General features: G+C 36.8%; 1 protein-coding gene across 1 annotated transcript; it reads left to right on the top strand.

Moving 5' to 3' along the window:
- Positions 1 to 6,948: 6,948 nt before the first annotated feature.
- On the top strand, positions 6,949 to 13,694 carry eno4 (enolase 4; the record flags this gene model as incomplete). The annotated part of the gene is made up of 13 exons (XM_079458652.1): positions 6,949 to 7,125; positions 7,365 to 7,493; positions 9,473 to 9,669; positions 9,859 to 9,998; positions 10,712 to 10,881; positions 11,114 to 11,242; positions 11,422 to 11,493; positions 12,049 to 12,204; positions 12,351 to 12,476; positions 12,586 to 12,778; positions 13,201 to 13,256; positions 13,398 to 13,515; positions 13,648 to 13,694. 13 exons carry the CDS (start codon positions 6,949 to 6,951, stop codon positions 13,692 to 13,694), a joined length of 1,710 nt encoding a protein of 569 aa, XP_079314778.1.
- Positions 13,695 to 13,735: the final 41 nt, after the last annotated feature.

Genomic DNA, 13,735 nt, shown 5'->3' with positions numbered 1-13,735 from the left:
CAGTTTGATTGATATAAATTGGAATGCAAAATAAAAAACATGATTTTTACAAAATTCTAACAACGCAGTTATCTCATTTTGGAACCAAACTCTTCATATATTTTTAAATTTACTGTTTTTAAATGAGTAATTCAAGCTTCAGTGGGCACATCTAAGGTCAATAGATTGGTCACCTTAAGTACTGTTGCTGAGTTATAAAAAGACCCAATGCCCCATCTAGTGGTCAGACTGAATTTGACCTACAAGACTCTGCCAACTAGATCCCCAAATTTCATTACGACAGCTATCCAATTTAAATTTCAACTCATTTAGCCACAAAAAGGCCCAGATAACTAGAGGGATAATCCCAGCCCCCATTATTTCATAATTTATCATGTAATTTCAAACCTGTGCGGCTTTATTTCTTCTGAAGAGCACACACACGCACGCACACACGCACACACACATGAGGCCGAATCAGATTCCACCGCTTTCTATTCAAGATGTCCTAACTTTAATTGCTGAACATTGAAACCTACTGTACTCAGAATATGCAGTTGACTTTCCCACAGTCCTTATTTGCACATAATCATAACCATGCAATGAATTTAGATTATTTTTGTACCTGATAATTGCAAAGAAACTGATTTAAAAGATAGTCTAAGAAAGACATATTTCAAATTGTAAAAAAAAATAATGAATGATAACAAATAAATAAATAAATCAAAATGCATACCTTAATTAAGCATTGTTACAAAAACACGGGTTGTTAATGTCATAAAATGTCTTTAATTCTCCAAAAACTCATGCAGCTTTGTGTTGGGAGAACATGCCCTTAAGTCCACAAGGGGGGAGTGTTTATACGGTGTCAAAATTGTTAAAGCGCTTTTGTCACAGCAACATTTTAGTTCTAATTAAACAAACAGATATACAAGTTATTTTACTCTCATTTGTTCTTCTCACAGCTCAAATTTATTCATTAAGGAGCACTTGGTTAGTGGATTTCATCCGAGAAAAGTACCTTTTTTTTGCATTTTAATAGCAGATATTGCATTCACCAGTCAGAGAAACAGTATGATATTTTTTAAAGTGATAAACTTATCATAATTATCATCCCGGAAATTATAAAGTTAATATCTTAATTATCATCGCGGAAATAAAAAACGATACTCATTATCCCCCAGTAAAGAACAGGTGTTGTTTTACCACATTGCCTTAACGTCGATTCTATTACTGCAAAGTCTTTCAATCGATCGGCTGTTTGTAAACTAGAGCTAATGTCCCCACTGGCAGTCTGAAAGTCTTTTGAGTTTTGTACCAAAATAGGCCTGTTGTTAATGCGCAAACACCCAGAAAAGACATTACACCAGTTCCTGTGTAGGCTAGGCTATATTTTCGTCGATCGGTCCGTGATCAAGTTTAATGGTTCAGACCGTCGCATTATGAAGTCTTGCGAGGAAATCTGAAGAGTAATTGTAGACCAAACTGCTTTATTTCCCAAACGTTTATTAAAGGGCCATATATAAATAAATATTATTTTAACCAGACCAAATAATAAATCTTAGTAGGGCCCATCAGAAAATGAAATGAATATCAATATTTTCGTCCTGGGAAAATAAGAGACAAGTGTTATTTAACCCTGCTGTCTGCCTTTGCGTCTTTTAGCGCTTCCCTCGTGCATGCAACAGGGTTAAATAACACTTGTCTCTTATTTTCCCAGGACGAAAATGCATACTCATATGGGTATTCGAAGGTGAAGGGTTTGCCTTAATACTTATGCATTTGCCAGATGGCTCCAAGCTGAAAAAAGGAATGGAATAATTCAACACGCTCTCTTTCTATCTCTTGGGTGCAGGTATGAAAGCACAGCTGAGTGGATCGGGCAATACTGCGCGACCTGTCCGTGAGCTCTCACTGGGTTTAGAGCTTAAACGAGAGCGGTGTCATGAAGGCAATTTTTAAAAGCAGTCAAAATCCTTCGGTTCCTTTCAAAAATGTGTTTTTGTAGAGGTTCTCAGTGGTGCTTTTTTGGCACAATCATATTTGCTTGTATCTGCGACTTCAATGAATTGCCTTATAAAGAATTGAATTTATTTAGACCACAACAGTTTTATTTTTAAGAGTTGCAATTAGTAAGCGTGAGTTACACATTTGATAAATGGGAATTAGTTAATATATTTCAATTGTATTTTTTTATTCTATAACAAGCAAATGGTTATTGGAATGCTTGCAAAAGTGTATCGCCCTGCCGCTTAAAATAAATAAATAACACGATTTAATAAAAAGCGACAACTAAGAACTTGATTAAAACTTAAATAAATGCATAATTGCAATATAAAATGGTTTGTTTTGTTAGAAAATAATAGTTGTAAGTACATTCACTATACTTTATAAAACAATTGAAATATACGATTATTTTCAAAATGTTAACAATGCAAAATTATTTTAAATAGCCAAATGTTTCCTGTCAGAAAGATGCTTGGGTTTACATTGTAAAAAGACGATTAAAAGGTTTTATGCGAACGTTTAGAACAGAAGAAACAAACTGTACAATTAAAAAAAAGAACATGAGAGTGCAAACAGAATTAGCCTACCAAACCTCAATATCGAAGTTATAAAACACCACAAATCATTTGTGAATGGCAAAGAATTTTCATTGAGCCTTTTTATTAATTCAGGATGAAATACAAATGGAAAAAAATCCATTGGTGCTCATTCAGATGACACCTGGCCAAGTTTGAAAACATGACTGGGCAAGTGTGGGGCTCTGAAAGCATTAATCAAGGCATCAGGCGTTGCATCTGGTGGCTTAAGGACAGAAGAAGACGCGCTAATTAGGTACAAATGGCCATTTCCCCCGTGACCCAGCGGGACCTTTGGCAACCTGTTTAACATTATTACTTAAGCAATTAAACCGTTTGAATGCAAACGCAGTGTTTCGTTAAAGCAAAAAAAACGCAAAATATTCCGTGCTTGCATGATCTGCATAATGTGGGCTTTATACGAGATCACGAAATATAATGAGGATAGGCTACAACAAATATTTACCGGGGTAATTACAAGACTTTAGAAATCACAAAGCAACAAGTGGCTGAGCGCGAGCTGTATAAATTAATATTCATGTCTGCGCGCGACATGACTTCAAAAAGCTTTGGATTTTCTTGTTAGAACTTTTGGGAAACAAACCCAAACGAGAAGCACTTTTAAGACGTTTCGAAAAAAATAAGAAGAAGAAACAATACAGACTGGGAGTGTCTGACTACCGGCAGTCACATGTTAAGGTGGATGTTTCTAGCTTTTACACAGGGCCCAGCTGACGACCCCAAACAGACACAATCTCCGTTCAGACAGTTTCTTTTTTAGCTTTCACATATTTAAAAGTCATAGTGACTATTTTGTGGTGATTATTTCAGATGCAGTATTTGAATTTGAGATACGGGCTTCGTTTGCCCGTGTCTCATATTTACTTTGGCAAACACTTTCGGGTTGTAAAATGGAATGACTATGGATGCATCTTCTTCGAAATGTAAGTGAATGTAAGTATTCTTAATCAAATGAAAGTAGTTGAGTGTAAGTAGCCTACTGAGTGAATAATGTTTTCCCCTTGAAAATGTCCTTGTAAAATTCTGCATTCATGCCTAGCTAAGAAGTAGCTGATACATTATTCAACAAATCATTGCAATCTGCATTGTATACATACATTTTATTTGTGAACCACTAACGTAGAATTACCACTTTTGTAAGAGGTTTTGGTGTATACACTTATTACAATAAAATGGATGTGGTGTAAGTATTGCAGGTTAAGCGTAAGAGTTCGCAGACGTGTCCGGTTGGTGGCGACAGTAACATGCAGGCTTGTGAACTCTGTGATGAAAACACATTTAACTGTAGCTTCACATACATATTGCCATATTACACTGTTAATGTATAGCTGTTAGCTATTTATCTATCTCTATTTCTATCTGACCTAAGCCTTACAATGACATCAATTCGTATGTAATCAGTTTTATTCAGCTATATTGTTTTACCCTGGATAAAACCAGGACAAGCACATACTGCATGTTTAGGTTGCCTGACAAAATATGTATGTGATTCGTTTATTTCACTGTTTAATTATTTTTCTTGGCGAAGCGGGTAAAGATTAGCTTAGAAAGACTGTGCATAATATCAATACCCGTTTCGGCACCATAATCATACTGCTTTGTCTCCATGCGGAAATATGAAGCCTTAGTTCATCTTTCAGCGAGCAGATTTTGTTGTGTCAGAACGATTTGTGTGCAGGACCAGTCAAGCGTTGCAAAAAGCCAATGAACGCGCTCCAGTCCATGACGTAGGTGATGCTATGGTGCCCTCTCGGTGACTTCCTGTCCTGGAGCGACTGACCTTCTCGTGAACCAGTCCAGGCTCGAGCTAGAAGGGCGTCACTGCTTTTAAGTAAAGACATTTAAATTGAAAACCGTAATATCAGGTTTTGTAAGTACAATCCGAATTTATGAAAGAGTGCAGCGCAATAAGACGAAATATATTTTAATTTTCGCACCCATGATGTGAGACAAAAATAGATAATAAAATAAGCTCAATTTGTAAACCAACATCGTAATGGGGAACAAGGAAGCTGAATGAACTGACCATGTAAATAGTCACAAAATAAAATTCTTGTTTTTTTTTACAGAAAATTACGTTTCGATTAACGAATATAATTCAAGTGAAACGCTATAATATGATAATATGCTTAAATACCCTATGTAAAAATAGGCCTATAGGCATATTAATAGCTAATTTTACGGACAATGTAACGTCCACTCACTTACGTAAAACTGTAAAACAACTATAATTATTTACATTAAATAATAAATAATATTTAATTATCATTTCCAAATGGTTAGGCCAACGCTATTTCAAGAAAATGCACATACATGTTTGTTAAGTTTTCATTATTTGTACGCGCCGGTGAACGTACCTTAACCGGTGAGAGCTTAAAACAAGAATGTTCTAGATTCAATGAACATAGATTGAGGAAGGGCTGGATTATTGTCTTCTGTTGGGTTAAGAAAGTGTCAGTAGTTCAAAGCATTGAACGATTAAGGACATAAATCGAGAATAATTTGTTAGTAAAGAGGAACACAAAAGCTCTTGCTTAAAATAACAATTTAAGAACTAAATTTCTTCAACATGAATCAAGACTTTTGTGGTTTGTAGCGTTTAAAAAAATATTTTGTAGATAAAAGTTGTTTAAAATGTATACATGTAAATACCATTTTGAAGATCCCGCACCCTCCGAGGAAATTAGTGCACAAATTTCATTGGCTAAAAAAAGTAAAACCATTATTAAGTTATGAATGAAGAATGAATACAAGCATTTAAAAATTAAACCATAAACTAAATTATATTTTTCTAGTTTGAGTCGGTCTTAAAATGGTTTTAGTTGGGTATATTTAAATGCTAAACGTGATAAATGAGTAATGAACGTTTGGTTTGGTATTGGCTGAATTCTAAATATATACCTTATGTGATATAGACTTTAGGTTCTATATATTAGTTTCAAATTGAAAGTCTTTGGAGTTTTGTACCAAAATAGGCCTGTTGTTACAAAATAATAAATACGCAACAAAAATTGTAAATTCGCCGTGGACTTTAGGACCTGTGGTTTCTCAATTTTCAAAGCTTAAATATCTGAATTCATTAATTAAAAAGGTGTCAATAAATGAATGAATAAATAAATGAATAAATAAATAGATGTTACAACATGTCAGAATTCCTGCAGCTCATTTTGGGAACAACGCGTTAGCAGCGCAATTGTCATGGTTTCGTTTCTCAGGGAACACACGTAGATAGCTTCCCATAAATTGTATAACTTGAACACTGTGCGTCTGCTGAATGTAAATGTAAGAGATCCGCATACACTCCAAACCCGGAATAAACTAAACTTCGTATCAGGCCTAGCACACCAGTCTTAGTCTTAGTGGTTTGAGTGGTCAGAGAACAGCTAACAGCGACATATTAACCTAATATGATTTAAATGTATAAACACACACACACACACACACACACCACAACTAGCCTACAACAACAATAATCATACCCAATAGCTAATCCACAATCTATTTGTTTTCTTGGCTACCTTGAGTTCCTATTCGATAGTTTTTGGAAATGTTTTACATAATTATCTTCTTCTGATAAATTCATATTATTATAAATTTCATTGCATAAGTTGTATGGACGGAACAAAAGACTGGTAAACCTATTTTACAGGTAATGATGCCGTTTTAAAGATTTTTGTATTTAGAAAACCCCTGCTTTTTTAAATACGGCACTGATAAACTATTACTCTGTTTACGTTGTCTTATGTCTTTGTATAACCCATAACGGCTACGAATATAATTCGCCAGTTTTGTAAAGCTGACCTTCAGATCGACCTTCTGACAGTGATCCAAAAAATTATGATGGTGTGCAATTTAATTTTTGATTAGTCTATCAAGTTATTTTTTTATTTTTTTAAATAGGCTACACATATGTACACAACAATGAACTGTTTTGATTTAATGTGAACAAATGGTAGTTGGATCTAGATTTATGTACAGCCTAAGTATATTCGATTACGCACGTTCATAAAATCGCCAAAGTCTTGTAGTGAACGTTAAACACAAGTGAAGAAAACATATTATTGCCAAGAGTGTTGGTGTGCCTCCTGTTTGCATTTATATTATTAAGTAATATAGTATATGAAGCCAGTATTTAACATCTACGTTGACAGCATTAAATCGCAAGAAATAGCACCCAAGCTGACATTGAACTCGTTATAACATGCGTCATGAAACAGAAATTAAGCTTTAAACTCTCGCGTTGTTACATCTGAATGATCTGACGTTACCAAGCAACCACAGATCATCAACAAAGCCTGCGAGGCCGCGCACGTGACAGAGGTAGAGAGTAAACGCCTGCAAATATAAACTCGTACATCGATCAACCATGTCGTATAAAGGTTTTTTGGGCTGCCATAGTAAAGGATCGAAAGAGGACCAGGAGTTTTACGACCTTAAGAACAAAGCCGCAGAGTATTACCGGTCTAACGGGGTCCCAGAGAAGATAGAGTGCGTCCTGAACGAGATGTTTGTTCAAAAGCCCAATGACATCTACGGTTATCTGGTGGGACACGTACACACACTTATGCTTTTCAAAGCTATGATGTCTTCATTGTGTTTACACAATTTTTGAAATTATGTAATTTGACATTTTACCTTATCGCACACAAAGTTTGCAGTTTAATCTGCCAGTAATAATGTAGATCAGATACCAGTCTGATCCCACAATTACACACCAGGCCTACGGTATGTCAGATTTTAATAAGCAATACTTAATAAATAACACTTGATCCTTTTTTCCAGGCGAACTATTTCACCAGGTTCTCATGTACTCCTGTGATCAGTAAGATCACTGGAAGGGAGGTGTACCATGGTACAGGACTGACAGCAATTCAGGCAAATGTGCACTGCATCATCAGAGATGAGGAAAAGGTATTTAATCATCTGCACATTTGAGAAATATTTGTTGTGTAAGGTTTAACGTGTATTACAATAATAAAAATGGTGCTTCAACTACACTTACTGTGAATATTATATCTAGGTGTCTAGTAGTGTTTCAATGGTTATGAACAAAAGGAAGCTGGACGGGTTTTGACATTTCACCTTCTGGCATTTGCGCCACAGCAAACACAAGCGATTTGTATTGACACTAAAAGATTAATTAAGAAATACAATGTCCACACGCATTCTCATGCAAACATCAGCTAAGATGCTTTTACTGTGGCGTCTGTATGTTTGACCATCAGATCATTCTGTGTCCTGCTGCCTCTGTCCGTTCGGTCTTTACTCTGTTTGGGTATTTGTAAAGTAAGCACTATGCCTGGCATGGAGGCCATATTACAGTTCAGAGTGGGCCTGTTTTGGTATGGCACAATCAGAGCTTATGACCTTAATGCAAAAAGACACAGAACAGCCTGACTCTAGCAGTGTATTGGGGGTGAAGAAGGCAGGTGAAAGGAATGGAAAAAAGCACTAAGGAGGAACACTGGAGAGAAATACTAGAAAAGCAAGAAAGGAGTAAACATAGGGTAGCACTCGATGAAAGATCAGGAGGGGGAAATAATGCATGTCAGAACACAGAAATAAACACAATCTTGCTAGCAATGTGATGTCATACCGACCTGTCATTAGTATTAACAGAAGCCATACAAACTCATTCTTAACTGCTTAAAAGTGATGTGGATCTCTTCATTACACAGAATAAGTTTAATCACTCTGAACATATTAGAACATACAGATTTAGTTTATTAGTTACTTATACACTATAAAACTATACACAACCAAAAACGTGCATGTGTCTATACTTAAAGGGACAGTACACCCTTAAATAAAAATTCTGTCATCATTTACACACCCTTGAGTCTGATGAACACAGAGAAAGATATTTGGAAGAATGCTTGTAACCAAACAGTTCTTGGCCACCATTGACCACGATAGGAAAAATTACAATGAGTCAAAAGTGCACCAGAACGGTTTGCTTTCCTAAATTCTTCAAAACAAATCTTGTTCTTTGTTTTTATTTAAAAAAGCAATAATTTTTCCTACTATGGTAGTCCATGGTGGCCAACAACTGTTTGGTTAAGCATATTTCCAAAAATCTTTCTCCGTGTTCATCAGAACAATAAAATGTATACAGATTTGGAAGTAAAGACAGAATTTTCATCAAAATTGTGTCACTTTAACCCAACCTGTGTTGTCCCTTTTGTTTACACAAAACACAAAATGACCCATGCTGTAACATTAAAAAACACACAATGTGTCAAAATTCCACATTATTTTTGAGAGTGTAGCAAGAGATAAACAAAGTATCCATAGTCTACCATCTCTCCAAAATATTTCTTCATTATAAAGAGCACCTTGTAGTCCATACCACAGACATATAACAGACATCAAGTGCAAAACACTAGACTCTTTAAATCAGTTATAATGTTAAACTTATAATGTTATAAACCGCTTTGATTCCTGACCATGAATCCACTGGTTTGTTTAGAACAAACACACAAAGTATGTGTCCAATTATCTTGTTTGTGTAATCTTTGAATTTCAGACATTTTTTATTTATTTAAAAGTGTGTTATTATTTGGAGGCTCTATTGATAGAAATGCAATATAATGTCTTCAAAGGTGTAGAAAGACCTTACATAATAAAGCGCTATGTTTTTTTTACCTTAAATGGCCTATTTCAATCTACATACACCGCGGGTCCCCTTGCATGGAATTCTCCATGTTGTTTGTAGCCCTAAGCGAACAAACTTCTCCACAGAGCATATACAAATCTTAAATATAAGATTTTTATGAAATAAATAAAGTAAATCAAATTTGTTATGGCAACTTGTTCAACCCACATCCTCCATTTCCGTGGATTCTTACCCCAGTAACCTAATGCATTTCTGTCCCTGGTACAAATTGTAGATGGTGTGCAGTGCGGTGATGGGTGGACCTTATGATAGTCTGTCTGAGGGCATTGCAGAGTCGGGGGAGACAGTTTGTAATAGTGACCAGCAACAGCTCTCTGTAACAACAGCTTTAAATTGGATCAGAGAGCACCTCAATCCAATGCTGCAAGGATTCAACCCCACTGACCAAACCAATATAGACAAACTGCTCAGGTGAGCAAGCATGCAACACCAAAAACCCAACCAGACCATCCACCAATCACCTGATCCACACAAATGTTGACAGGAAAAACTGCTATGATAACCCTTATTGCAAATTGCAAACACAAATATGCTTATAGTTAAATACACAAGCATGGGTGTCTCTGCAGGACTAAGGCCGTGTATGACTCTGTTCTGCAGTGACTTCTTTATGGCACGTTACCTTGAAGACAAGAAAATATGTGAAAGAGAAGAGGAGGAGAACAAGTCAGAAACCGTGTCTGAAGCTCCACCCCAGGCCTCTCCCACTTCTAATAAAGACAAAAAGGGGGTCGATAAAGGTGATGAAGCCTGTTCTGAACACATACAATCACAAGTTTGGAAATCTTATTTTATTAACAATGCATTTGGATGCATTAGATAGTAAACCCAATGATCTGACGCTACATCTTTCAAAATAACTATTATAGAATAATAAAAGGTTGGAAGTCAAAAGAGTTTGTCAGTGTTACTTTGCAATGGATTGAAGACGAGGGGCTAAGTGACCAACCTCTTGCACTTTGCTGGCATTCTGCTCTTCCCAGAAACTCTATTGGGAACTGCTTGTTGTTCCATTAGCAGCTTGTACTGAAACTGACGATGCCCCTTCCATGTGACGGTGACTCTAGTTTGACCTTTAGTCCTCTCCTCTGAAATCTTGCACTGCAAAAGCGTGTAAACTCTGAAAAATTATTATATGATTAGGATTTTGTGTCTCACTCATGTAAATTAAGACTTAAGTTATATCAGTGGTCTAGAATAAGCTGTTTTATTATACACATGGGACACCATACTTTCATTATTTATTAACCTCTATGTCATTCCAAACCTGTACGACTTTCTTATGTAGAAACCAAAAGAAAGTATTTTAAAAACAGAACAACATTTACACCCTTAACTTCCACCCCCTTGTATGAAACATGAGATTTCTAAAATCTTTGTGTTCCACAGAAGTTAAGTCATATGCTTACTGTTCATCATTCTTAATATAACAATTTGACCACGTTTTCTCCAGGAAAAAGGGTAAACAGTACAGAGAAGCCCCTTCCTCCTGCAGAGCCCCCTGTGCCGAGACTGCCAGGAGCCATAGCAGTGGGTGTGGTTTCTTTTGCTGTGGCTAAAACCGCCACCCGGCTCATAGGAGCGCCCTTATACACACACATCACATCCATAAGAGTCCAACAGGTAAACAACGCACACATATAAACAAACTGCAACAACTCTAACCATCAATTACAAACAAATACATCAAAAGCGTGTTGCATTGTGGGAGATGTCTACATAATACACATTCAAAAGGTCACTTTGACAATAGGGCAATCAAAAACTGGCCATTAAAAGGGACAAGGATGCTGATGTTAACCTTATTTTCTTTTACTCTCTCGTTCCTTTCCTCTGAATGAAAACCTCGTTATAGGCTTCAAATAAGATTTACCTGCCCATGCCAATGATTACAATACTAAGCTGTGGAAAAAACTCTCTGGGTAAACTCAACCTATTAGACGAGGTCATCATACTGCCCACATCATCACAAAGAGTCAGACAAGTATGTATATTCTTAAGGGTCATACCTTTTCACAAATATACACTCTTCTTTAGGAAAGAAGGACTTGATATTTTCTAAACTATGTCCTTGTTGTGTTCGTTACAGTTTAAATGGTTCAAGGAACACAAGGGTGAAAAGAGTAAACTAACCGTTTAGGTGTGTGTGTTTTGGCTCTGCAGGTCATTGGCCTGAACCTTGAGTTGCAGCGTGAAATGATGAGAATTCTGAATGGTTCTGGATGTAAAGCCGGGGTAAGGATGGTCCTATAGGGCTTCACTCTTCGACAAAAGCACATAATGCTCCACGCTTTGGCTCAAACAAAAGCATCAGGCACCACGCAAATTAGGTGTGGATTTGTTTGATGCTTTGATGGGGCAATTATCCGTACATCACCATCTGAATGAAATAAACAGGCCCCAATCACGTGAGGGGCTTGTGAAAGCCGATTGAACCACTTAACAGCGTGTCAAACAATAAATATGTATTTATGTTTGGATGGTAGGCTATTATTAATGTACTGTGCATTTTGGAAACCTCGCTAAACCAAAGCTATGGCCGCTGTAAGGGCCGACATGGCATTATAGGTCACACATTTTTAATAGTTTAGATCAGACCCGCGCTAAGATTCCTGCAATGTTTTTTAAATACGCCTTCGCTAGCTTTCAAAACTTTGTAACTGAATATGTAAAGACAGTTTTGCCCCACAAAAATTATATTTAATGTTAATATATGATGTACTTTATACCTGGTACTTGAGTACATGCTATATTTCTATACCAATTCTTGTCTCTCCTTCTCGCCCCCAGCCTGTAGGTATATCAGAAGGATCTCTTCAGGTGGGTTTTGAACGTCCTGAACAGGCTCTCGATCTGGTCACAGAGGCGTTTGCCAATCTGAAGCTGCCGCTGGGTTCAGATCTGCGCTTGGCGATAAACTGCGCTGCTCACTGCCTCATGGACTGTGTGAGTAAGAAAAATACAGATTATTAAACTTAACCTAAAAGCAAATAAAAGTCCACTTAAACGGATAAAAAAAAAGAAAATGTGTATTTATATTGCAAACGATAACTACCATAATCATGTACGATGTGTTTTTCCTGGTCTTCTAGTCACGTGGCAGGTATGAAGTGATGTCCGGCTGTCACAAATCCCCAGATGAGCTGGTGGACCTGTATGAGGGTTTGATTGATAAATATCCTTCTATTACAGCCCTCATTGATCCTTTCAGGAAAGAGGTTGGAACATTTTGATCTGTATTTGAATCTGTATGTAGCATTTGAATCTGATTTGGCCATTAGGCTCGACTGTTATAACAGGTCATAGTCAACTAGTTTTTGTGTGTAGGATGTAGAGCAGTGGGAGAGGCTGGCCTCAGCGATTGGTCAGTCATGCTGCTTGATCGCAGATGCTGCATCCAATCTCTGTCCTCGGTGGGGTGACGCAAAACCCCTCCCACAGGGAGTCACCAAGGTCATTTTTAGGCACCACGGTGACATGACAATCTCTGAGCTCATACGGAAATTTGCAGACAAGAGCGGTAGGTTCCAAAAACAAACAACAAATTAGATGTAGAGAATGAAGGACACAAATCAGGCTTAAAACATATGAGCTTTTTTCAAGTATTTAGATTTAAAAACATGTTTTTGTTATTTTTACCAGTTTCTACCATTTAAATTTAAGCAAGAAAATGCTAATATTTTCATTTGGAATTTGAAAGAAATGTTGTCACAGAATGAAACCAACACGATAATTTTACCTAAAAACATACATATAGTAATTTTGGTGTGGTATCTAAATGTTTTTCTGTAGCCATGTCTGGTAGTATCTAGGCCTAAAATTATGATCATTTTGTCAATCTGAGATGCAACTGTTCTGGTATGAAAGTGTTGTGACATTACATCTAAATACTTTTATGGACTAATAAGCATGTAAACCCTCCTTATATTAACTGAGACACAGAGACTATATTGGCAGCAGGCAGTGCTGAGACTGGTGATACATCAATTGTTGATCTGGTAGGTTAACCATATTTCTTGATTTCTTTTGTACTTTTGTTTCTGTTTGCTATACTGTACATGTATATACGTATGTATATTTGATTTGATCTTCTAAGAAGAGATGTTGGTCAACATGAACCGAATGTGGTTGTTTTCAAGGCCGTCGGGCTTGGCTCGTTCTTTCTCAAACTGGGCGGGTTGAGAGGAGGAGAACGAATGGACAAATATAATCGTCTGATGGCGATTGAGGAGGAACTGGAGCAGGAGGGAATTCTGGGTACGACTCGTCTTTCACACATTCTTGCTCCCATACACACAATGGCAACCACAGAAAACTACAATTAACAGTAACTACAGTCAGGAAACTGGAGTTTGTTTAAAACGTGTGATGTGGTTTTGTGTCCTGCAGGTGCCAGAGAAATAAACCTGGTAAAGCCAGCAGCTCTGACTTTGTGAGCATATCTCATAAATGACATCAGCCTTGCAGTGTCTGTGTG

This window comes from Barbatula barbatula, assembly GCF_947034865.1.
Source record: "Barbatula barbatula genome assembly, chromosome: 6".
Classification (NCBI taxonomy): domain Eukaryota; kingdom Metazoa; phylum Chordata; class Actinopteri; order Cypriniformes; family Nemacheilidae; genus Barbatula; species Barbatula barbatula.
This window is presented reverse-complemented; position numbering and strand designations above follow the sequence as displayed.